Here is a 27,651-nt window from a genome sequence, read left to right on the forward strand (position 1 = left end):
ATATACATATACACAGACACACGGATACACTTTTCGTGTCGTGTGTGCCGGTGCGAAACACGTCCACGACGAGCCAAAAGGGAAAGAGAGAGAGAGAGAGACGGAAGTGGAGAAATGGTGAAACGGAGCGAGAGAGAGAATCGCCGCGTTCGCGATGGCGCTTTGCACGCACACACCGATAGGGATTTACGAGCGGTTTCGGGCAATCGCGAATAGAGATTAGGCCGGTAATTAACTATGGATCTGGTCTGCAGGCGAGTTCGCGAGAGGCGAGTAGGTAGGTAGGTAGGTAGGTAGGTAGGTAGGTAGGTAGGTAGGTAGGTAGAGAGAACCGTGGAGTCGGGTCGGCCCTATATACATAAGTGACCCCGGTTCGCGGGAGCCGCGCTGATGAGGGAGAGCGAGAGCAAGGGGAGGGCGAGAGGGGGAGGGAGACAGATAGAGGCCGCGCGTCGAGGGAGTAAGAGGAGAGAGAGAGAGAGAGGAGGAGGAGGAGGATGGGGAATATCGGGCGACGCGAGAGAGAGAGATGGAATCGCGCGGTCCTACCGCCCTTTACATGGGACCAACGCTATGTACGCGGCGACCGACCGACCGTCGTGTGATCCGTCCGTATATAACCGCGCGGCAACGGTTCCTCCGCGCCCCGGCGTTACATAGCATACCGCGCCACGGCTGCCTGCCGGTACATACACCTACGTTATATACCTCTCGCGAAGCGAGAGGGTGGCGGCGACCGGGTGTAGGGCGGGACGAGGGGGAGATACGTTAGATATACCGCGCCACGTCGTCCGAGCCCACGTCGTGGCGCGCGTATGTGCGCGTTCGCGGACGTGAAAACGTACACTCGCGCGCGCGAGTATATATAATATATATACATATATATACTCGCGGTATATATGTGCTCCACGTTATATACCGCGATAGGTATGTGCGCGCGCTAGGATCTACATATGTGCTCGGGTGCGCCCCAAAAGGCAGACGTGCCTGGCATCGACGAGGCCAGAGGCGCACCACCGCTCTCTCTCCTCCGCCGGCTCGATCTCTCCGTATCTCGGTAGATCGACGCCTAATGCCGCGGACACCGGTGGAGATGAGAAGAGAAACGGTGGCGCGCGAGGGGGGAAGCGACGCGAAGGGGAGCAACGACGAGCCGCGGCGGCGGCGGCGGCGAAGCGAGGCGAGGCGAGACGAGGGGGGCGGGGGCGACGGCGGCAACGACGGTAATGGTGGCAGGGGACGTGGGGAGGACAGGAGAGGGCTTATATGGGGCCAGCCGCGGGAATATCCTTCGCCGTTCTGCGAATTAATCGCGCGACCCTCCGCCTCGACCCCCGGGTGGGTCCCCCCCTTTCTCCCCCCGCCCGCCCTTTCCCCGTACCCGTCCGCTTCTCGTCTGCTCCGCTCGACCTTTCCATCAACCTTCTCCTATCCTCTCCTCTCTTTGTACCGCGCCTCGAACACCGACGTTCGCGATTCGTCCTTGCTACATCGTCGTCGTCGACGTCGTCGTCGTCGTAGTCTTCGTTTTCGCCGTCGTCATGGTCGTCGACGTCACGCAAACTTCTTCTTCTTCTTCTTCTTCGTCAGGCACACGTACTACGTTTTCGCTTTTCGTGAGAAATTCGCGAGATACCGTGAACTCCTCCATCCAAGTTGATATCAATTTATCTCGGGGAGAGCGCGGGGTCTTTTCTCTTTTTTCTTTTTTTTTTTCTCTACTACCTCGTCCCACGCGAGTTCGCGTGAAAAATGTACGGGGAGGAAAAACGAATAAAAGAACGCACGCACGCACGCACGTGTGCGTACATGCGCACGCGTGTACACCGGCGTGACCGTTTTAATTTTCTGCCGTCCGCGTTTTGCTACGCGCATTCGCGCCGTTACCGCCGCAACTTTACTACTTGGAAGTTTCAGAATGCGGAGTAAAAGAGAGAGAGAGAGAGAGAGGGAGAGAGTCTTCCCGTTCCACTAAGAAATAGGTTCTCGGTGTACATGTTGTTTCGAGTGTAGTGGAAACTCGCCGTATACCGCCCGTTCATTCATGAGCTTTCAACTGCGACTCGTTGAAATCGTGGAAACTTCTTCAGAACTTTCATGGCCGGATTATCCGCACGATTGATTCTCTTTACGCGGACCCGTCGTATATGATTGTATATATAGCCGGGAGACACGTCGTATGGAGACTTTTTTCTTAACTGCTCTCACTCGCTCGCTGCCTATTATTGTTATCAACGATCAGATAAATGAGACACGAGACTTTCGTCTTTAATAAAATATGTATAAACGAAGCTGCAAAGAGACCAAAGGAAAAAATGTGATATAAATAAGCTTGTACTTTTTAATCTTTAATTTTAAAACTCTTCCCGATCGGGAACAATCGAGTGTAAAATACTTTTAATTCTTCTAGTATTCAATAAATAGTTGATGAAATAATGTAAAATAATATAATAACAAAATAATAAATATTTTTTGAAAAAGAGAATCCAAAATCGGGCTCCAAATAATAAATATAAATAGCTAAACGCAGAGAGTCATTGTGAACCAGGATGCGCAGGGTGGGAGTTTTGCCAAATACATATTCTTTTCGAGTGAAAAATTTATTATTCGAAAAGAATAAGACATATTTGGCGACTCCCACCCTACGCATCTCGGCTCACATTGGCCCTTTGCATTTAGCTATTAATATTTTTTAATCATTAGCTAAATATTTTTTAATCATATATTTTAGCATCTACATATACACAGACAAGCATAATGAATTATTTTAATTCTTAATCGCAATCAATCTCTTCCAAAATATTATTTCTCCGGACGCCTCTCATGAATACATCGACGATCGAATTATTATTCCCGACAATCTCGCTGAAAGAGGCCGATTTGAACGAAGAAACGATATCGGTGGAGAGGAAAGTAAATCGTCGAAGAAACTTGTAAGGACCAGAAATTTCTTACATATGTATGCGCGCCGGGTTTCCCGCCTGGCAACAATTTAATCAGCGCGCCAATTTCATCAATCCTTCCGCGATACACCGGTACCACCTCGCGATACCTCAGGAACGCGGTACACGCGCGGACGCAAGGACGGCCGAGGGAGGAAGCGGGCGGGGAAGGGGGAAGACGGCGAGGCAAAGGGAGAGATAGTAAAACGACGAGAGAGCGTATGGTGATGGACTGAAACCGGTGCGGAGAGGAGGATGCGTTTCCACACAATTTCGTTAATGTTCCGTTGCTCCATCCTGTCGAGCCTCTGTCGACGATTCTTTATCGCGCGGCTTCCTTGATTCTTTATCGCGCACACAGGTTATCTAGGAAAACGGGAAGACTTCTCGAACATCATCGTTTATCGTCATATCATGGATATATATCGCTATTGTTCGCCGAAATACGTGTCCACGTCCCGTCTACTTTTGTACTTTGCCTTCTACGTTTTCCGTTTCTTAATACTTGACTTTATCTATATCGGGAAAACGGGCTGGTTTGACGGGCTAGGAATTTTTTCAAACCCATATTATTATCGTCATCTCCGCGACCATTATGATCGATATGCAACGAAACCTGGATTTTCGGCGCCGATATCGATAAGCCTTTACGCTTCGTGGAAGCTGGAGTAATCGGAAGAGAGAGAAGGCGGAGAGAAAATTCCTGTCTCCGTCTTTTGTCATTATTATAATCCGAATATGGTCATTATTATAACGATCTCGTGAATAATCCGCGATTTTCAGGTAAATCATTACGTCACGATATAATGCAACACGTACTTACACAGACATACATAGACATATAGACAGGCATATTCCTTCTCTTTTCGAAAATATAAAATATTGCGCCTAATGTATACTTGCATCGTGTCAATTCAGGATTCATTATCCAGTCATTTAATCGCTATATGATTCAACGTTTCTCGGAAAACAGTGAACAATCGTTATTTAGCGATTAATGAGCTTTTAAGAATTAGTTTATACATATACATATATTACTTTAGTTTCGAAATATTTACATTTAATATCGATCGGGAACTGCCCACCTTTGCTTTACCTCTTTTCTTCTCTCTTCTTCACCAGCCTCTTCTCTCCTTCCCTCCCTTCCTCCCTCCCATCGCAACAACAGCGGCTCGACTAAACTCTCGTATGTGCGCCCATAAACGTAAGTAGCGCGAAGCTCACTAATTAGCGTGTGATTAATGACGCGACTGTAGGGATAAATTGCGGCCTAATAGGCAGCGGCTCTCTCTTTCTCTCTTTTTTCTTCATCTTTCTCTCTCTCTCTCTTCTCTTCATTTCGTCGAGTATCTCCGGTATCGATACTATTATCCGACACGATGACGATACGAGAGAAGCGATGAAGCGCAGAACTGGCGTCGGAAAGCTACATACACACCGTCGTTCGGAAAATACGAGGAAACTCAGCAGAGGGGCAGACTTACTAACGTTCAGGAAGTTCGAACTCGTGAATTCCGAACCGCTCGAGCGCGAGAGGTCACCGTATCGAGAGGTCGTTATCAGCTTTAATGATCTCGCGAGCTACCCGATACGCGCGTCCGTTTTTTTCTTCTTTTCTCTCTTCTCTCTCCCTCCCCTCCCTGTCTCTCTCTCCTCTCTCTCTCTCTTTTTCTGTGTTCACAATTTTTTCTTTTCCACATTTCTTGGCTGGAATAGCTGGCAAACTATTGATGGCCCTGCAGGGGAGGCTCATCATGGAAGTGTTATAAATAGTGAATAGAATAGAATATATAGAATAGAACCAGGAGGTCAAGTAGAATTAGGCCTCAAACGAAATTCTATCAATAGATCAATAAAAATTCTTAGACACATTTTTGGGCATATGTTGACTCGTGCCATCTGATTATGAGCGTCCCGATGAACTTAAATTCACATCATTTCGTTTTACAAAAAAGGTAGCCGCTCATTCATATTTCAATCTCGAGTATATCTTATTATAGTTTAGTGAAAACTAGGTGAAAACGGATTTGAGTAAAAATGAATGTAATTTAGAAAAAGCTAAAAATTACTTAATTCTATACTATATACTCTATATAAGAGATATTGTAACTTTGTGTAACTATGAAAATATTAAACATTTACGGAGCTATGTTTTTATAGAGAATGAAAACCCTTTGCCGATTAAGAGACGTCAAACGTTTAAAAAGATCACACTTCTCTAGGATTATCACCAAATAAATATTTCGAAAATATTTTTGTATAGTATATCACGGAAATATTTGTGAAAAAAATATATATTGTATATACAGAGTGAAAAGTAAATAGTGATCATTATTGAGATCCGCTCAATCAGCGTCTTTAATCAAGTGTACGCGCATTCAATTAATATTTAAAGTCTATTTTATCAAAAACGAAAAAAGCCCTGCATGAAAAAATTTCATTTTGCAATTTATATAAATATATATAACATACATATGGCAACAAGAATGAGACCCTGAAATCTACATAAAAAAATATTTATCTCGAAAATACGATACTTATTTCTCGTGCGCGACACACCTTTGCACTATTACGTATATGCATATAAAGAGATTGCTCTTCATCTTTTATTCTTATATTATCGAAAATAGATCGCAGTGACTTAAAACGGTAGACTTTTTCAAACCAATGCAAAAAAGTATCGATATGCGGTATGTTACTTTGACGTATAATGCGTTATTGTTACGTAAAAGATGCACGCGGTAAACAATCTATAATAAGATATGCTCGAGATTGAAGGATGAATGAGCGGCTCTCTTTTTTTTGTAAAACGAAATGGTGTGAATTTAAGTTAATAGGGAGACATACTCAGAGCTCTTGTCTGCAGAGCTTTATAGAATTATATTAAAATCACTTAATTGTCCATAATTTTATTTTTATCTCTTTGTTGAAAAACATTTGGGAACAATGAGATTAAAATAATAACCAGCAGTAGGACTACTTTATGAATAAAACAATAAACAACCTATAATTTCCTCGGACTATCATGAGGACGGCGTTATTTCTTTTCTTTTTTTAAAACGAATGGTCAGAAAAATTTGTTAAAATCGTGTGTTAAATGTGTGAAAACCTTTAAGGATTGAGAAGAGACATAAAGGCCATTCAGACGAGCAGCTAGCAAAATTTGGAAAAAAAGGTGTGATTTACTACACAAACCAAATATCCATGAAATAATTTGGTTTTTACTTCTTCGTTTAGTATTGGGTCAGAATATAAAGAAATCAGGAAGTTAAAAGTTTTGAGGTTTTAAGGTTTAAGGATACTCTCTATGAAATAAATGATGTGATGAAGTGTAAAATATTCTGTCGCACAAGATAATAGACGATACGTATTGGTCTGAAGCCACACGCTTAAAATAATTTCGTCTTTCTTAATTAAACGAGCATGTTTTAAAATAAATCATATACATCTTATCAAAATGAATGTTATCAAATAGATCATTATAAAATGATTTTAATTATAATTATTCTCTAATACAATAGCGTCACGAACGCGTTAACACAGTGACATTAACGTTTTACTTTCTTCTCCCTCCCCTTGTCAACGCGTATATATATATTTAGACGAAATGAAAGAAAATAAACGCAAAAACGCTCTCGTCACGATGACGCAAGAATATCCGTACAGGCACGCATATCCGGAACGCGGCGTGGTGGCGCGCTTAAAACTTACCCTCACCATCTATGAAATATGTATCCTTCAGGAAAACTCGACGGGTTACACGAGAGAAGAAAAAAAATTGAGAATCGTGCGGACAGTCGGCGACTCTCTTGTCCTTTCCCCTTCTCTCTCTCTCTCTCTCTCTCTCTCTCCCCCTCTCCCTCCCTCCCTCCCTTTCTATCTCTATAAGAGTCTCTTTTGCCGCCAAAAACCACTTCTAGGGTAGCCATAACTGTGCGACCGCGTCCGTTGGAAACCATCCTGTCGGTGTGGCCCCTGAAAAATTTCGCAGCCCTGCCTCGCCTCATCTCTACCTTGCCTTCCGGCACCCCCCCTTCCCCCTCGTCGTCCCATCTCATCCGCCGCTCTCTCGATGGTTCTCTCCCTCGATAACCCGGGTTAAAGCCATTTCCTAGCTAGTGCTTCGCCCAGCAACACGCGCCGTGGTCTTTCCTCGGTATACCCTCCTATATATCCCACGAAAGCGCGATTCTCTCTAAGCGAAGCGCGGCGAGCAGGCAAGCCGGTGGCAGGCAAACAGACAGGCGAGGCAGGCGAGGCAGGCGAGGCAGACAGGCAAGGCAGGCAAGCAGGCAAGCAACGCGGGACTTTTGGGACGCGTTGTACATGGGTCGCGTCGCATCGTAGGTTCGCGATGGGTTGGATACATAAGGGGGAGGACGTGGCGCGGCGAGGCGAAGCGCGGCGAGCAGGGGGACGAGGGCGCGAGCGCGAAAGCGGTAGGGGGGGACACGAGGGGGGGACCCTCTTTATGTAGCACATAGACGTTGCCTGGCGTTCGTTCGTTGCCACTCGCTCGGCGTGTGACGCTCAAATTACCTCCGTCCTCTGCCTGGTATACGTCTCCTCTTCGTCCCCCTCGCTAACGTCGGTTCCTCGCGTCCCTTTCCATCCCACCCTCTTCCCGCGTAAACCCCTCGGGCACCACGCTCGCCCGCCGGCGCTGCGTCTCTCTCCCCCTCCCCCCGCCCCCCGGTCGCCGGTTTCCCGCGCTCTCCCCGACGCCGCTGCCGCTCTCCTTCGCGCGCCACCGCGTCGCGTTATACCTTCTCTCCCTCGCCACCCGCTGCCCTTCCGCCCCTCCCCCGTCCCTCGTCGTCTCTCTTGCCCGCGACTATCCGCGTCGACGTTCGCCCCTCTGTCGTTTCCCCCATCATCCCCCCCGTCCCCCTTTCCTCGCTGCTGCTCGCTCTCTGGCCATCGTGCCGCGTCGCGCGCGACCCATGGCTACCGCTCTCTGCCACCCTATCTACACACACACACACACACACACACACACACACACATGCTATATAAGGGATAGATGTGCGTATGTATGTGTGCAAGAAAGAGAGAGAGAGAGAGAGAGAGAGAGGAGTAATAATGCTAAATACTTTGGAAAATAAAGTTAAATAGAAATAAGACCCTCGGTTTGTCTTCAGCTATTTTTCGATATAAACTTAACATTGTGTTACTTGGACTTCTTACGAGTTACTCGGAGAAGACTCAAATATATTTATTTGTCTCTGTTACTGATGAGAAGAGACAATCGACAGGAATAAATCCTGGAAAATATGTCTATTCCTTATATATGCATAACGATTACACCGCGAGCACACATTCTCAAAGTATTACGTATGCTATAAAAATATTTGACTCGTGTCGTCAACGATAATGAGATCCTTTAGAGATAATCTTGCGGCTTTCATTTGGTGCTTTCAAATTATTATACGTCAAGTGTTTCATACACATTACGAATGCTTTGTATTTATTTCGATATATGAATCTATCCTGCGTATACGTCTCGATTATTCCTTGACATCGCCTTTATTTGTCTCCTTAAAGTATTCTTAAAGATAACCGAATTTAGATAATTTTATCGTCTTCGACTCGAATATATACAGGTTTAGCGGGTAGCGTAACAAAGTTCGTTAAATACGAGATAAATACGATTGTCTGGTATAAACACGCGCGGATTTAACCTTCCGGGAGTTTTGAGGGAATTTAAGCCCATAAAAAAGGGGACGATAAATTTCCTTCTTATATACCGTGTATATTCACTGACACACTTCTGGAGTTTCGCTCTCGCAAGCCCATCCCCTGAATTCGTTTATGCACATACACCTCGTATTCAATATAAACAGACTAAGAATCAGATAAAGCGGAAAACAGTGATACACGTTTCGCATTTCTTCGATTTCGGGAAACAGAAGCATATTATGAGATATACGAGTTTTTTTACGCAACTTTTTCAAATTAAAAATCTTTTTTCTTAATTTTATCCATTCATTATATTACCTATATATCATGTATTTATCAAATATATATTATGCATATAATTGTATATATAATATTATGCCTATATATAATTTAGTTTTATTTACTTTTTAAATTTATTTTTATTTATTTATTATCTATATAATGTATTCGTCAAATATATATTTCATATATATAAAATTGTGTGTGTAAACAAAGTTTAAATATAAAATTTATTATACACGATGCGGTTATAAAATGAGTGGACTAAATCTTTTTTAATTTTTGCGAGAGTACCAACTATCAACGAATAGCACTGTTTTAAAGATTCAAGACAGTTCTATCAAAAATTGTAAAAATTTCATTTGATATTATCGTACGCATCATGAAATATATTAATCGAAAGGATCGATAATTTAATCGTCGCGGAAACATAATATAGTAACGAGTGAATATCAAATTCTGTATAAAACTTGAGAAAAACACAATACAAACGTATGAAATATTAAAATTAAGGGATTTATCAGAATGATTGCTCTATTGCGTACACAAGGTTTTGAGTAGTTTGATTTAAGAAAAATTTTAGGAAAATCAATCACGATGCGAGAGTGTTCAAATTATTGATAATGAAGCTAATATGACTGTGAAAATGTAAATGAGAGAATTCGACATCGTTTAAAGACACGATTTTACGCAACATTTTACACTAGAATTCGAACAAATGGAAGAGCCGTTCTTGATTTGTGTCCGCATGCGCTGACAGATCGAGAAATCACTCGCTCGAAAGATACGTGATACTGAATCGTTTGTCATATTAGATTGATATTTGACCCTGCGCTTATCTATTTCCAAAATTGAAAATTCCCACAAAAAGACACTCGACGATAATATTTTGATAATTTTACGACGAGGATGCACGCCAGACGATTCTTGAAAAAAAAAGGCTTCCAGGAATCAATCCACTCGCTGAGTTAATATCATGCCCAATGCAGTATCGAAAGGACATATTTTGAACAAAATAAATTAATATACTTAAATAATAAAATTAATTAATTTTGCCATTACGATTGTTGTTTAATTTTATACAACTTTAGTCCAGTTATTTTATAATTACATACCAATATTATATACCAATATTCAGCTATCTTATTTGTATTTATTCGTGGTTTTTTTTTTCAAGAAACAATTTGAAGTTTTCCGAAATTTTTGCACCCGAAATATATGTAAAAGTTTTATATACTTGATTTATGTAAAAATATTGTATTTTATTCCGTTTCTTTCTCTCTTTCTTTCTCATTGAATGACTCACTGTACATTTGCTTCGAGCAATACGTCAAATAATCCATTGTATACTATGCATTTTTAATGCATAGTCTTAATGTGTGCATTTTATTGTTCTTATATTTGTTAATTAGATCTCATAATTTTAAATTGTCCCCCCTCATATCTATTCGTAAAATTATTAAAAAATTAGAGAGTGAAGCTATTGTATCGTCTTTTGGTTGCATTTCGTGATAACCGCTTTGCTTCATCGTTTACAGAATTATTTGTGATGCATGCGCACATCTTTACGTATCCTGGCACTTGACTATTTCTCGCAATTAACGTCAATATTTATAAATCGGGATATAATTTGGAATTTGCCGATGTTATATTTGTTCATTGACGAAATGAACGTGAAAGACTGTGAAACATCTTATGAAATTAGTATTCACTTAGCGATACTTATTTAGGGATTTTTATTATTTTTATTGTTAAATATCGTTAAATAGCGTAAAATAGTATAAAAATTTAAAAAATATATATAAAATACCTTTAAATAGTGTAAAATCTTCGATTTATTTACAGTGCGCTCAACTTAAAGGATTTATATATATATATATATATTTTTTTCTAGTTTAGTTTGTATAGAAGAAAGATTATGTGATTATATACATAAGACTATGCAACGGTCTATACGTCTAATCGCGAGCTAGTACAGAGAGGCATCCTAGGGCTGTTCGAAGAGATCTCGTTTGTTCTCATTGGATCGGCTGCATTCTGACATCCGACTGCGACATACGACGTATTGTAAAACTGCGCCTACGAATTAATCTTGTCTTCATTTTTTCAATAGAAGTACAAAATCCGAGAATTTTTTCTTCTGTTGCACGAATTCAACTTAGGGCCAATTTCACCAACGTCGATTAACTTTAATCTTCGGTTAAACTATATCTTTGTCTCTTTTTAAGAACGTATCTGAAAAGAGACAAAGATATAGTTTAACCGGAGGTTAAAGTTAACCAATGTTGGTAGAAACGGGCCTTAGTCTGTTTTATAATACGTTTGTAGTATATAGCGTAGTCGAATGTCGGAACGCACACAATGGTCTAATGTCTAATAAGAAAATCTCTTTTTCTCAGAAATATTCTTTAACTCTTTGTTACTACAGGTAATATAAATAACTTTTAAACTGACCAATCACAGTCAAGTATAAGAAAACTATTCAACTAGTGGATCAGGGATTTTGCCATGTCAAGAATTAGGGTTGCCTTACTCGACTGTGATTGGTCGATTCACTTAACTCTTAAACCTCACTGTCTTACATTTTTTTATGTTCTACGGTTGTTCCCTCCATTTTATAAGCTGCTTTTGTTATTAGCAATTGCTACATTAATCATGCATTTAAACGTCTCTCATATCCTTTTACAAAAAAAAAAAAAAATGAAAAACCATTAAAGGATTACATAACCGACCACAAAAATAACAGCCAAAAAGCCTCTCCTTTATATCTGGAAAAAAACCTATTCTCAGATACGTTGCATAGAAATACGTTTCAGAAAGTTTTCAAGTTTCCAAGAATTTGTCTCCTCCCTCCCCCCCCTCTCTCACTCTTTCAAACTTGTGTAAATAAGAATATATCGAACATTTCTACTGTATACAACATTTTACTAATACTTAAAGACATTTATATTTGCTTTGATAAATTTTGATAAATTTGATAATCTTGCGCAAGTATCATTATATCGATGTAGCCATTGTTTCTTTAACATATTACGACTATTTTTCTGAACGCTCTTCTGCGAAATGAGGACAGAGAGAATTTAAGAATTACTTGTCTATTTTAAATAATTTTAATAATTTTTCTTGTGGTAAAACATCATAGCATAATACGATAAATTTATTTCGATTATTATACTTTTATAAGTCTATTTTTTCTTACTTCAACTTCAATCTTGTCTAAATACCGCTATCATTATCAAGCTCATACATACGTATCGATTCTTTCATCGCTTATCTATGCGTAATGTTCAAACATTCTTAGAAAAGAACTTGATCGATATGATAAATAAATGTTTTTTCTATTTTTCTCTCTCTTTCAAGAAAAAAAATATCAAAGTACATAAAAAAAAAAGAGCTGAATAAATATGACAAAAAGATATTTTCTACGAGATACGTATTATATCGTTTATATACGTTTTGTTTATGTGTGTGATCGCGATGTTAAAGTTATCGGCGATAATCGTCGAGCCAGTTAATGCGCGCCATTATCGCACGACGAAATGACAAAAGACCGAAGGGTGGAGGGGAAGAAAGGAAAATAGGAAAGCGCGCGATAAAATAGGAAGAGGCTGCCGCCGCATATGTCGACTAGATTTTTGTTCCCTCTCGTTTCTACTCTCGACGAACGACGATGACGAGGACGACGGAATAGCGGTGCCACACACCACCTCCGGGGGTCTAAGAGTGCTCGCTGTATAATTGCGCTCGCGGTGCATATTCGCGCGAGACTCGCACGGACGAGCGAGTCTTTTTTTGTTCTCGCTGGCCTTTGTGCCAGCGAGAAAGCGGGAGCCGGTAGGACAGGAAGACAGAAGGGAGCCGGGAAAGTAAATCGAGCGGATATGTCGCGGCGCTTGAGAGGTCCCTTCTCCCTCTCTCTCCCTCTTCACCGTCCCTCTCTCCGTCTCCCTCTCTCTGTCTCCCTCTCTCTCTCTCTCTCTTCCCGTTTCAGCCTGCAGACATTCGCATACGATCGCCCAGCGAACGTTCTCTCTATCTCTCTCTGTCTCCATCTCGTCCGTTCTCTCTCGCCGTCTCCGTTCGTCTCAATCCGAGGAATCGTATTCTCCTCGTCGTGCCGTGAACGCGAAGGGATCGATTGATCGATTCGCCGAAACCCGTATCTGAACTAGCGGCATTCCAATTGTCGGCGTTACACGCGACACGGGCAAATTTCGCGTCCGGTAATTCCCAAAATTTCGAAAGGGACGAGAGAGTTGGAATTTTCTTCTCCCTGGATAGACACACGAGAGGGTATTTTATGCTTTATTTTGCGTATGCATATATCTATAGATGAAACTTTCAAAATACAGAGAAATTTCTTATTGCTGACGCTCGCGAGAATGAGCGAGAAAACGCATAAAATTATAACGTCACTTTTTTTTTCTCTTCTTTTTTTACTCAAAACACAACATCTCAATATTGACCGTTAATTAGCTTACGGCTTTTAATTAGATGCAATTAGACGGGGAGACAGAGAGAGACAGAGCTGCGGCTGCCAATGACGTTCCGACCAAGATAGATGGATCTGGGTCATGTGTACGAACCGTTGCGCGAACCGGGACGTCTTTAACACGACAATACTTAGCAACTGTAACAGATTCACGAATACGGTATTGTTTATCTCATTAGGAATACGTTGACTCCGGGAAGAAGCGCCATTAGGTCAGCGCGGGACAATGAACGCGTATATATCAGTCTATATATGCGCGCACATCGCCCCGACATTGTTCCTTCCTCCATAACGTTTCACGCTCGGAGTTCAGCCCTGCGCATTTTACGTGTCCCTCTAACCCATTGGTCGCCTGAATTAGGGGCGCGAGAAAATCTCGAGAGGGAGATTAATTGCGAGGTTGATTAATCGATGGACGCCAATAATTATTAGCAAAATGGAGTGATTCTTTTTTTTTCCTATATCGTCGAGATATAATTATAATTGCTAGCGAACAAAATTTAATACAATTTCCCATTAGGAGAAAGGGAGAGTATACGGGAAACTCTTTGTGAGATACTTTTCTTTTTTTTTTCTTTTTCCAAAATAATCAGTATTGGGATTCTTCGTTTGCCAGATTTTCTCGACGTATAATGCGAGAAATTGTATCTCCTAAGAACTACTCGCGAAACATGCACCGATTGAATATCGATGCCAATACAGGGACACACACATATTATATCGTTCGACTTTGGCGGAAGACTCTGCGCGCGGAAGACTTTCCAAAATGCGACATTCGAGGAACGTTATCCGCAGGTCGGAAAAACGTTTCTCTCTCGTGCGCGCCCGCAATTCCGCGCGACCGCAATAAATTCTACTGTCGCCTCGTACTGATTCCGAACCACGCGGTTCTGTTTCTACCAGAGAGTGAAAATCGAAAAAGGGATCACGCTCCTTCTTCCTCTCCTTCTCTCTCCGTCTCTGTCTGCCGACGCCCAACAGCGCGCCCGAATTCGCGGAACGAGTTCGGAAAGGGTCACACTCGACAGAAGAACCCGAGATGTAGAGAGAGAAAGAGAGATAAAGTGTGTCTGTATATGTGTAAGAGGAGACGAAGAGGACGAGGAAACAGGAAGAGGTGGAGCAACGAGGGCGAGACGAAGTGACGAGGGGAAGGGGAAGTTTCGTCCGGCTCTGCGTCCGTCGACGAGAGAGAGACGGAATCCAGATTTTTCCAGCCGAGCCACGGTAGAATGGATGTGGGTATAATGGAGGCGAGCACCGTGCCTTCGGTGCGTGATAAAAACTGCCGATAGTGAGAACGAGAGAAGAGGAAGGCGGTAGAGGGCGGAAAAAAGAAGGAAGAAAATGAAAAAAAGCGAGAGAGACAGAGACGAGTCGTCTTTCTCGAAAGACTTGGGACAAGGAGTTTTGATACGCGTTATTGAGTGCGCGGGAATTAAAGTTTCTTCAGCTTCATCCTCGCCATGCGATGCTCCGAAATCGCGCACCTCTTCGTCTCGTGTTTCGCGAAATTATCGACCGCATCTTTCTTTCTCCCTTTCTCTTTCTCTCTCGGAGCAGAGTGGCGCGGCATTGACAAAAATATCGCGAAATTATTAATCTCATCGTGACGCACGCTTCGCGAAGTCCTGACGTGAAAGAGCACATGCCGAGTCACTTGTACGTATCCTGCATCTCGAGATATTCTAATTTATATATATATGTAACTCCAAAGTTGCGTCTTAAAATTAATACTAAATCAATTTAGAGAGAAATAGGGTCCTACTAATTATTTAAAAAAAAAAAATATATATATATATATATATCTTGGATATATTAAATTGATAATTTTATAAGTATATCGTAATAGTAAACATTAATTTAACGTTGTAAATAATATTTGTAAATATCTTTCCTAATTATACACACACACATACATATATACATATCACTTGGTAAAATTTTTCTGCTAAAAAAGATTGCTTTACTTCTCGACAAACGATTATCAAGGCGCATTCTGTATACACCTATATACACGAATATTTTGTATCCCATTCATGCATAGACGAGGCAGTCATCTCTATTCGAGTTGCACCGCGAGTGTCGCGCCGATTTGATCCGATTTGGCTTTAATTTCGTTAATCAGCACACGTCTCGATCGAACGAGGTTCGTGAGCTGAAACTTGGACTGAGACAGAATAAATGGATTCTTTCTCAAATGGAAATGATTTCTTTCGTTAAGAAGGCGCACTGTAAAAGCATACCTCTATATCTGTATGGCCGAACATGTTGCTTACACAAAAAAAATTTTTCACAGGAAAAAATCGACGTTTTTTCTCTTCCCTAATAAGGAAGCTCTTATTCTTTTGATCTTTTTGTATTCCAAAAACTCTAAAAATTCTAAAAAGGCAACAGAAATTTTCCACCATTGGGATTAGTTTCAGGTAGATGAAGTAACACAATAAAATCGCATACTTCTACCGTTTTTTTTTTTTTTTTTTTTTTTTTTTTTTTTAACCTGTGGTTAGCAGTAATCGGAAGTAAGAAAGAAATAATCAAACTTTTAAAATCTATATCTATTTATATCTATAAATTATTAAACAATCAATTTTATATAATTATATAAATCAGTATATATTGGTAGAACTATTTTATTTCTTTAATTCATTTTATCCTAATGAAAGACTCATTAGTTTCTAAACTTTTTTTAAATTACCTCTAAAGCTTCCTTGGCTTGAAAAATTGACAGAATATTTAGAGAATGAAGTGTTAGATGAACGTCCTGGTGAACTTGGATAATTTTACATCTACAGTTTTGCAATGAGCCAAGTCGAATACGATTTCCATTCTTATAGGAACATATTATCACAAAAAAGTGTCAAAAGATAAATCGGAAAAAGAAGTGTTTATTGTTATTAAGGCTGTCAATTGTCCGTTGCTGGCCCCTGGCTGATGATTTTCGTTTGAAAAACCTAAAAAGGAACAATAAAGAGTCGATTCCAGGTGACAGTTCAAGAATCGATTTTAAGAATAAGTTTTCAACATCTAAAATCCTTTGTAATTTCGAACCATACCTGGCCACACTTTTATAATTCCGAAAACCAACATTGTAATCGTGCGGGAAGGCAAACGCCAAGGCGCCAAAGGCACACGGTCCTATAGGAATTCAATTAGTAATCTAGACCGGAAACAGTATATGAATCTTTCCGCGAGCTATCGTACAATGTCAAAGTCATGAAGATTTAGAATTACGCTTTAGAATTTAATGAGCTCGCGAAATCATTGCACGCTCAACCGATCGAATCGCACCGTTTATTCTGAGAATGGCATAAATCCAACGCGATAAAACATTATACGCGGCGATTCACATGGTCCGAATGAAATACGAGCGCAAACTGACCGATTATATGTGTCTATTTTAACAAGTATTTCAATAATATCATTGTGCTTTTAAATGCGCCAATATAAAAATATCGATCAAGAGTATACATCGAAAATAAATCAAAGATAGATAAGTAATGAAAATTAAAAAAAGATTATAAAAATTATAAAATAAAATAAATTCAATGATATCTAATAAAATAAAATAAATAAAAACTACAAAATAAAATTAATTGATTATTATGCTTTTATAGTAAGTGTAAGGCTGTCAAAATCACCAAAACCAAAAGTTACATCTGTATGTACGATGATTGCCACTCTCGCTTCGAAAAAAAGGCCATCTCGTCACGCGGTGCGTCAATGTGCGATGAATAGAAATCGCGCAAGCCGAGAACCCCGCGTAATCCTGTGTCTGCTGTTAACCACGATTACGTCACACGCATGACGCGAGAGAGCCAGCGAGAGCGCGAACCGAAGCCGCGGTTTTAACGTATACATCGTTTCGCAAGCGAAAAAGATCTCGTCGCGCGTCACGGTTTAACCTTATCCATTAACATATCGGGACCGGAGCCGCGCGCGAAATCCCCACACATGCCGAAAGGACGCGAGTTTCTCGCGTCGTCGTTTCGAGGCCTTTCGCGGTCGTGCCACGCGTTGGTTGGCCGCAAAAATTTCGACATTCCTCCATCGATCTCGCATACAAGTCTAGGCAGCGCTAATAATACGAAAAAACACACTTTTCGTTCTCTCGAATTTCGATACAAAAAAAACTTTCAAAAGAATCCAGTATTATTAGTTTAATCCCCATATAAATATTAAATTTTAAAAACGTTTTTTCATAATATTGAGGCTCAATCCCTCAAATCAAGATTGTGCTATTTTCTAAACTTTTGGATTATCCTATTTTGGTTTATCCTATTTTGAAGTTGAATTTATAGTTTTACTAAAACATCTTTTAATCTCTTTAAATCTAGATAAAAATTATTTGAGATACAAAAGAGGAGCTTGAGACAATATATTGTGAATAAAACGTCAAAATTCTTCAGGATTTTCAGGATAATCGTGGAAAAAAAAATAAAAATTGAACAGGAACAAATTTTTCGAGTTAAGCCGTAATCAAGCATTGTCATTTCTGTGGCGATATTTGAAAAGATATTCTTGAATATAAATAATATAGGGTTTTACTCGATCACGGGGTGGAAGATCAACGATCACTTTTAGCGCGATTCTTTTGACTTTGCGAGCCAATAATAGCAAGCGAATAATAATTAGGAGCAACCTTAATTCCGTATAAATATTGTACGCTTAATGCACCGTTGACCAAGAATTAGCTACGCGCTTTGTGTTTGGCCACTCAGAACTAAGCGGCTTACCGCTCTCGTCAAATTTTAGTTCTATCAGCGTGTTACTTGTGCTGAACGTTGCTTGCTATCGCGCAACGATAATGCAACTTTGGGACAAGTCGGGAGGTTCTCTACTTTTTTCATCGCTGAAAAAAGTAGAGAATCGTATACAATCTTGAAACTGCACTTTGTTTTTGTTTGTACATACGTATACAATTTCTTTCGAACTTTATTCATCCGCAAACTCTCTCCCTCTCTCTTTCTAAGAATGCGCGCGCGAAAATTATTATATCTGGCAAAACAAGCAGAGAGAAAATATTTATTTATGAATTCAATTACGGAATTAATTAGCACTCGGCTCAAAAGTGGGACGTAAAATGAGTGTCGATTACAATACATATACAATAATAATAAAATAAAGGGAAGAATATATAAAATATTAATATGAAAGTAAATGCTAAATAATCATTGCGAAAAGATGAAAAAAAAACCATTATTGGAGGGAATTGAAATCTTTTATCGAAAAAAGTTATTTAATTTAGGAAACTTTTTAAACAATACCAAAATCAAGAGATCAATTAGCTATTTTAATTAACACGGTTTATTCTTGTAACAATATCGACGCGTTGGAGTATTTTCGATTATTTTTTTGAGCAGCTTATTTCGCGAGCGATGAATTCTGATATTTCGGGAAAACAATTTGATATCAAACTGATTGTATTAACTTTGTACTTTTTACTGTTATTTTACTGTTAAATGCACCTATAAAAATTTAATATTTTTGGTATCTATTTGCAGTATCCTTATTAAACAATGCATTAATTAGCAATCCGTCTTCTTCATATTTATTTTTTTTTTTATACAATTTGTTAAAAGTGTTTTTCGGAAATAATCCAAGTTTTCTTTTGTGATACTAGTAATGCTACACAAATCTGCACCCCATTTTTAATATTAATTTTTTTGCTAATTGGTAACGGCAGTAAATTCGAAATTAGCAATAAATTAGCACTTGATTGTTCCGATACATCCGAATTTTTCTTTCTCACGATGACAAGTTGACAAAAGTCTTTGTTTCCCCGACAAGAATGTGAACTAATGAATTAATGGGTTGCTTCTTCGAAAATACGTGCGTGCCGTAGCAAAGCAAACAAAGATCACGTTGAAGAAGAAAACACGTCGACATAGAAAGATAGCCGTCAGCTATCGATTCTTTCAATTAATGTCAATTAATACGCTGGTTCTACTCGCTAACCCGCCTTCGGCTATGTCACTTGCGTAATTTCGCAATTCGGAGAGCATCTAATTAGACATACTTTTTTCGCCGAATAACGCGCATAGATTTAGTTAGAAACCGACGTCGCGGAAAGAACATTTGACGAATTAGTCGTCGAAACGCGAAGCCGAGAGATTTTCTGCTAATTCCCCCGCATCGATGAGTCTGGGAAATTCTTTGTAGCCCCGAGAGAGTAACGAATCGACGAAACGGCGAAATGCGAGAGAGGAAAAGGTCGCCGGCGAAATAAATCATCAAAGGTACCTCGTCAAAGCGCGCCAGTCGAGAGTTGACCGTTCCTGCTACTTTACAACAGCTGCCTGGACCGCGTAAAAGTTCCCGAACCGAAAATCGTGAACGCGCATAATTCCCTCGAAATTGCAGATTACGCGATCGTATCGCGCCGCTGCTAAATTCAACGCAATTTATTTCGCGCGTCGGGTCCGCACGAACTCGATTAACGAGATCGAGAGATCCGAGAGAAGGAAAATTACGAAACACAATCCGGATGATCATTTTTATTACAACTATCTATCGATATAATTGACGTGGATGAGAGAATCAAAATAAAATAATGAGGACCGCGTAAAAGTTTCGAGGATGTCAGATGAGCGAATATATAAAGAGAGAGAAGACGCCTATATATATATCCTTCGCCATTCCCCCGCGCATATACATTTTTTTTTCTCGCCATCGAACGAACGTGACGCGGCTCTCGTTCGTGGTCTCTCGCTCCTTCGCTAATTCCTCGCTCGCAAGCAGTTAGCGATGCGAGCGGCGGCTACCTCGCGCCCGCGATTGCCTGAACGCACGCACGTACACGTACATATATACATACACGTAACGAACGTGTGCGCGTGCACGCGTGCAGACAGGCGGGCAAGCAGGCAGGCAGTCAGGCAGGCAGGCAGGCAGGCAGGCAGCGAGCGAGCGGACGGGCGGATGGACGGGCCAGGCCGCGGCGCGGCGCGGACGCATATGCCGCTCAAGCACGCACCAACACGCATGCATCCGCGGTCCGAGAGCACGCACGCAATTCACCGCCGCGCCGCGTCGACCGAACTTGCCAAGAGAGGCTTCGATGCACACGCGGGCGCGCGCATACATGCACACGTACACAGGCGTGCACGCGAGAGAGTGCGAAATAACGCGAGGTGATGGCAGAGGACAAAGGCTCCGCGACGTGGGTACTAGGAGCTAGACAGGAACCCATGAGCGGGGACCGAGGGAGGGAAGGGAAGACAAGGGGAGACGGGAAGAGGAGACGACCGAGGGGGCTCTTTCTCTCCCTCGGATCAGGCAGCGGGCATTCAAAGGGGGAAATCGGTAGATAGGAGGTGAGGGGGAGCGAGTTGCTCGCGAACGAACCCGCGGCGCGGTCTCGTATACCGTCGCTCGTTCACTTATACACGCGCGCGGTCGTTCGTTCGTTCGTTCGGTGTGAGTCACGCATCGCGAGCTTCCTGCTGGCAGGCAGGGCCCTGGTCGCCGCGCTTCATCGTCCCCCTCGCGCGTTTCGTTTCGCGCCGCCGTTAGTTGACCCTCGGCAGGGTCTCTTCCCCCCCCCCCCGCTGTGACTCGCTAGCTTCGGTCCGATTTCTTTTGTCTGTCTCACGTTGTCGGTCCGAATGTCACGAACAAAAAGTCTCCAGTTCGACTGATTATTTTTCGTCCATTTGTTTAGGATTTTCCTTCGTTAAAGAAAAAAGAACATTTTTCTTTGTTCTTATTTTTTCAACAAAAGAAATGACGCGAGATTTAGGCTTAACCTTGTATTTTAAGCCGCGAGACATAAAAGAACAATATACACGCGACAATGGTCAGTAAAATCTATTATATATATATATACTTCGTGAATTGAACGATAGAAAAACTTTTTATGTATATACCCATTTGTCATTCTTTCGAAAGGGAAATAAAAAGAAATACAACTGAAGTTAGAAAAAATCTGAGTTTAAACAAGAATTTTTCTCTATTCACTCGCATCTTCCGAAGCTCTGTTGAAAGATCTCGGGTTGACGCAGCGAAGATAATGCATTTCACGAAAAACGATAGAAACGCGTTTTCGAAAGAGCTACAATATTTTTCACGCAAATCGATTACTATCGATCGGCGCGAATTAGTCCAATCGCGGCAGCCAAGTTTTCGAGTTTCTCTGTCACCGACGTCGCGTACAAAGTCGACGACCTCTTTTGTTGCATCTGCTCGCGGCATGTGTTTCGCAACTCGTCGCGAGCGAGCGATAACAGTTCGCGTTTCCTGCTACGATCTGCGTAAATTATTTCACGACGCACTTTCGACCGTCCCTCGAGAGCGAGAATCGCGCTCGACTCGAGCTAGTCTCTTGTCTCTGTGGGCAAGATTAATAAACGCGCCTCGCGGGCGAGAATCAATTCTTAATTCGAAGTCGGAAAGACTTGTTGTAGCGGTGTTACTTTGTACGTACATGAAGCGCAAAGTTCAAATCGATGGACCCTCTCTCGGATCGGAGGAGCCTTATAGTTCGTCGATATTAATTGACGCATGACTTTAACCGGCGACGACGTAAAATATCGCGGGACGAATTCCATTTCGGTGATCCATTCCGTAGGCGATAGCGTAGGAACGTGAAAGATTACCGAAAAATGTCGATCGCGCACGCGCACTTCCTTCCCTTTCCTTTTCGATAATTATCCCGATAATCCGATCGGCGGCATCGCTTTATTACTTTACTAATAAGCAACCGATATATTCGTGCCACCCAAAAATTCCGGATAAAATTCCTCACAAACTATTATTATATATATAAAATATATTTATATATTTTATATATGTATTTTTTATATATATTATTTTATATATTATTTTCTATATATTATATTATTTTATATATTATTTTATATTTTTTATATAAAATATATGTATATATACATTAATGTACTATATTGTTATATATATATATATGTATATATGTAAGCGTGTACATAATACACGTGCGTTGCACGTGCGGGAACCGGTAACGGCTACGTCTATATTCCCAGATACGCAAGAAATTAATGCGCAAACGAGCGCCACGTCGTTTCTCTCCTCGTTCCCGCCGCGTGCATCGATCAAACATACGATCCGCGCGTAAAACCGATGTGAGAGACTCGAAATAAGGGCGCCGGCGATACTTGCTTGGTCGCTATCGATTCTTAACTGTCGATACTGAATATTCGTGACACTATTTCATACTTTGCCTTCTTCACATCCGTATAATGCCGATATCTATAACGATATTTTCGACACGCGTGTCAAAAATAATACGATAATTTCCAAATATCTTTGCGAAAAACATAAAAGTAATATACATAAATATATACATAAATATATATTTATATCTTTAAAAATATAATATTTAATTGATAATATTACATTTTTTTTCTATCATTAATCACTTCATAATCATCTTCCTTTATTAGCTACACCGGTATACTTATAACTTTCGAAAAGTTTGTCAGTCTCCCGAAATGAAATACCTATCAATGCCGGATAAAATCTGTACGTCATCGGGAGCGTCCGGTCTAAGTATATATACGTATTCGCGAAAGTATGCCGTCGAATATTAGGCTCGCGCGAATGAATTATAACGGTTCGGCTCGGCTCGCTGTCGTTCGAGCGCGACATATCCGGAGCGAGAGAGAGAAGAAGAAGAGAGAAAGAGAGACGACGATGACGACGACGACGATGGAGCGAGCACACCCCGCGGGGCCCACACGTATTCTCTCTCCCCCGCCTTTGTGCGATCGTTGTATGCGTACACGTGAGAAGAGAGAGAGAGAGAGAGAGAAAGCTTCATTTATTATGCGCTCTGGGACAGAGTCCCCTCAAGCGCGAATAAGTTACATAGGTAATTTGTCATACAATTAAATATAGAGAATATATAAGTAAGAAATTACAATATGAATGTGTGTTTATGTGTGGGTGTATGTGTATGTGTATGTGCAAAAGTGTGTATATAACTGTGTATATTAATCCTAGGTGTGTTTATAAACCAATATCCATCATTAATAAATCAGTAATATACCATCATTAATAACTCCATTTCCAATAATAAAATCAATATCCATCATTTATAAGTCTGTAATATACCATCAATAACCTAACATAAAATAATATTATAAGTGTTAATGATGTAGGTGTCAAGATCCAGAGCGTTTGTGTAGCCTGCATCACCGCTAAAGCATGTCAGAGAGGGGATCGAGAGCGTTTTGAGTCCCAAAGGATTCAGATCAGGCAGACTGTAATACCAGCAAATGCGCATAGAGCTTTTGTTTAAAGACACCCGACGTCTCGACATTCCTAATCTCTAATGGAAGACTGTTCCATAGTTTTATCGCCGACAGCCTGAAAGAACGATTAAAAAGCTCAATTCTACATTGAGGCCTCAGGAGCACATCTGCAGGAGCCCTTGTTGCCCTGCCAGAGGGGGGTGCCCTGTATTTAAAATGCACAAAGAGATGGCGAGGTTGTTTAGTCCGAAGTATATTATATATTAGGCAACCCACATAGTAATTTCTCCTGGAGTCTATCTTTAGCCATTTGAGTTTATCATAATAAGGCGTAATGTGCGCATCTGACCTTACATTGAAAATGAATCTTATGCTGGAGTTTATTGCTCTGTACAATCTCAGACTATTTTCTGCTGTCATATCTGTAAAGGCTGCACAACAATAATCCATGTGCGGAAATATGAGAGAGACAACCAGTTTTGTTTTCAGAGCCTCAGGGAGCAAATGTTTGCACAGCTTAAGCTGGTAAAGGACCGAATATGCCTTCCTCGCCACATTCGCGATTTGTTTCTCCCATGATAGAGTATTCGTGATTTTTACACCTAGATATTTTACCGTTGTGGAATATTTAATGTCCATCCCATCCATTTTAAGCTCCGGAAGCGCAGTTAAATCTATGGCATTGACGTATCTTGAAGTGCCTAAGATTATTGCTTGTGTCTTATCCGGATTCAATGCAAGTTTATTTGCTGTTGTCCACCTCAAAACCGCTTCAATGTCGTCATTCATATTTCGGATGGTGGTAGAAAGGTCTCTAGGTTCACTGTGAACGTACACCTGCAGGTCATCCGCGTAGTAATTGTATTTGCAGTGCTCAAGCACCCGGCCAAAATCTAACAAATAGAGCGAAAAAAGTAAAGGTCCCAGTACAGATCCTTGTGGAACTCCTGCCCCTATGTGAGAAACCGATGAAACTGCGCCCTCCAAATCGTCCCGGACTACCTGAGTCCGTCCTGTTAAGTAGGAATAAATCCAATTTAGAGTTCCATCTGAGAAATTTATTCCCTTAAGTTTCTCGATTAACACCAAATGATCGACCTTCTCGAAGGCCTTAGAAAAGTCAAGGAATACGCTCACTGTGATCATTCTGCTATCAGCCGCATGCCTGACTTCATCTACCATTCTTATAAGACACGTTTGTGTGGAATGATGTTGCCTATAGGCTGATTGATAGGGATCGTAAAGATCAGAAATTTCCAGATGCTCCCTAATCTGCTCACCCACCACTCTTTCTAGCGCCTTCGACAGGGTAGGGAGAATTGAAATAGGCCGGTAATGCTGCGCCATAGTCGGATTCTTGGTTTTGGGAATCGGACGGATTCGGGCCGATTTCCACAGTGTCGGAAAAACACCATTCATCAGGGAATAATTGAAAAGGTGTTCCAAAATAGGAATCATGTTGTGCATTGTCAGTTTCAGCAGTCTCAGGGAGATACCATCCCCTCCAGTCGCATTGGACTTGATCCTCGAAATAGCCCTTCCGATCGACGTTGGCGTAACATACTTCCAGTGGAGATCTTCATCATTAAACTTCCCGGAGAGCAAGTTATTAAAGGAGTTACGGGAGGCAAGTGTAACATTGTCGTCAGATTTAGAGGTTACCTCCCCACTTGCACTAAAAAACTTGTTCAATTCTTCCACGGAGCAGAGAAGGCGTGCTCCGGAATCCCTAGCCTTGACTAGTCCAAGGTGCCTCAATTCGCTCCAAATCTCCCCGGCATTTCCCATGCGATTGAAGACACTGAGATAATAGTCACGTTTCACTGTGCGTACACGACTCTGCACCCGGTTTCGCAGGACTTTATAGCGATTATAAAGAAGATCACATCTGCATCGTCTCCACGCTCTTCTGGCTAAATCCCTCTCACGCATAACCAGGCGGACATTCTCAGTCAACCAGGGAGCCGGTAGATTCCTAAATCGGCGCCTTCTCAACGGAACATGCAGATTATAGATCTCCAGCAACTTTCTATTGAAGATTTCAATCTTCTCATCCATGTTTCCTGAAGTATAGACATCCGACCAGTCAATGTTATTTATGTCCGATTTGAACGACGTAGCATCGAAAACACTCCAGTCCCTGCAAGCAACGAGCCTACCGCACCGTCGCTGCAGCCTGACTCCATATCTTATGTATATAAGATCATGCGCAGATAAGAATGATACATCTTGCTGACCGTACTCCATAATTTTATCCTCATCGTCGACTATACTCAGGTCAATGAATGTGCTCGAATTCCTCAGATGATGAGTGGATCCGAAGGGAACAAGGTAAAGACTCGAAGCAGATATAAAGGCATTTAGCTGCTGACTATCAAAGGTGACATGGTTCATGTCAGCATTAAAGTCTCCAAATATAACCGAGTGCCTAAAATTGACCTGAAGGTCAAGAAACGCCTGGAAAAATTCATTTAGATATCCCGAATTTGGAGGTCTATACACCACAGCCAGTAGTAACTTGGAAGAGTTACTGAACAAAATTTCCGCGATCATGAATTCAGGCCTAACAGCATGCGACCCAGGAGAGCTCCGAAGAACCGCGGCACGAAGATTGTCCGCGATATAGAGAGCAACACCGCCGCCAACTCTACCTACCCTGTCGCATCTGAAGAGCGAATACCCCGGCATCCTAACCATTATGTCCGTAATATCCGTCCTCAGCCACGTTTCGGACATACAAATTATGTGGAAGTCCGAGTTCTCAAAGAAAAGCCGGAATTCATCCAAGTGTGCAAAAAGCGACTGACAGTTTACGTGGCAGATTTTTATGTCCTCTAGGTTGTTAATTTCCTCAGTCATAATTAATGAAAGCGATCCTATCTTTAATTTTTCTGCACAATATTGGACATCTCGCAGCATCCACAGCAGAATGACCGAGATCGTCCCTGGATCCTTGGCGTTCACAGTTCAGACATTTAGGCGGATTACTCTTGCCCTTACAGTCCTTCATTTCGTGGGCTCCGCCACAGTGTCCGCATGATGGCCCCGCATCGCAATTTCCAGCAAAATGTCCGAAGGAAAGACATCTGTAGCACTGAGCCACTCTCACATGGTCAGCAAAGTAGCAAGCAGCATATCGAATATAAATCCGTCCGTTCTTCAAAAAAGCCCTACGCACAGCCGGTGAGACCTCCAGAATACAGCTAGTCGTTCTCTTGTTAGGTTTAGGCTTGAAGACAAAGACGACCTTGAGATCTCTTGCCAAATCATCACTCAGATTCTGCGCTGCAAGCTCCTCCTTAATCTCACCAGCTAACATCTCCGCCGGAACACCGTGTATTATGAGTCTCGGATTAAACTTCGTGCTCTCATGGACCTTGAGTCCTGCACCCGCAAGACCGGGGTGAGCCCTTATCTTGTTTAAGTCAGGTGAGAAAGCCTCAACTCTTACACTGTTTTCTCTCGCCAGTGTCATTTTCTTAATTTTCAACCCGCAGTCCGCAGGCTTAAAAACCCTACAGATAGTCTCCCTGGTTTCCTGGGCCGAAACATATTTATCCTTCTTATTTTCCTCAGGTGTAATCAGAAAACTAGTAGTATTCGTCGACTCCACCGTCGGCCCCCGCGAGACCCGCACCTCTGACCCCGAAGTGCCACTCACCGATGCATAAGTTCTGGCTAAATTACTGCTATTCTTAATTGCATTCCTCAGACCAAGGTCATTCAGAGCCTCCACTACCGCACGCTTAATGTCCACTGAAAAATCCGCAGGCACCGACCGTTCATTCAGAGCTTCCGCCACCGCGCTCCTAATATTCACAGATAAATCCGCGGGCACCGACCGTTCATCGAGAATATTTGTCAGAACCGTGGATACCTCCATAAAGGCGTCTCTACAAGCTCTAAAAGCAGCCTCAATCAATGTTCTCTTCTCCAAAGTCTCTTTACTCCCCAATAGCAACCTTGATACTGCGTCGCTATGTCTATCAACCGTTACTCTAAGCGCATTGACTCTAGAAGAATTTAATGC

General features: G+C 41.6%; 2 protein-coding genes across 2 annotated transcripts in view; one reads left to right on the forward strand and one right to left on the reverse strand.

Moving 5' to 3' along the window:
* The window catches only part of Dan (protein distal antenna), a 94,225-nt gene that overhangs the window by 20,796 nt on the left and 45,778 nt on the right, over positions 1-27,651 (forward strand). The window lies entirely within an intron of this gene.
* LOC145932957 (uncharacterized) lies at positions 23,622-26,318 on the reverse strand. The gene has a single exon (XM_083032181.1). The coding sequence runs from the start codon at positions 26,316-26,318 to the stop codon at positions 23,622-23,624; it is 2,697 nt and encodes an 898-aa protein (XP_082888307.1).

The sequence above is a fragment of the Prenolepis imparis genome, unplaced genomic scaffold (genome assembly GCF_030444845.1).
Source record: "Prenolepis imparis isolate NDT839.2.m4 unplaced genomic scaffold, iyPreImpa1.0 SCAF_2, whole genome shotgun sequence".
Classification (NCBI taxonomy): Eukaryota; Metazoa; Arthropoda; class Insecta; order Hymenoptera; family Formicidae; genus Prenolepis; species Prenolepis imparis.

Coding starts and splice junctions, on each gene's coding strand:
- LOC145932957 (XM_083032181.1), bottom strand. CDS start 26,318: ATGGTTAGGATGCCGGGGTATTCGCTCTTCAGATGCGACAGGGTAGGT.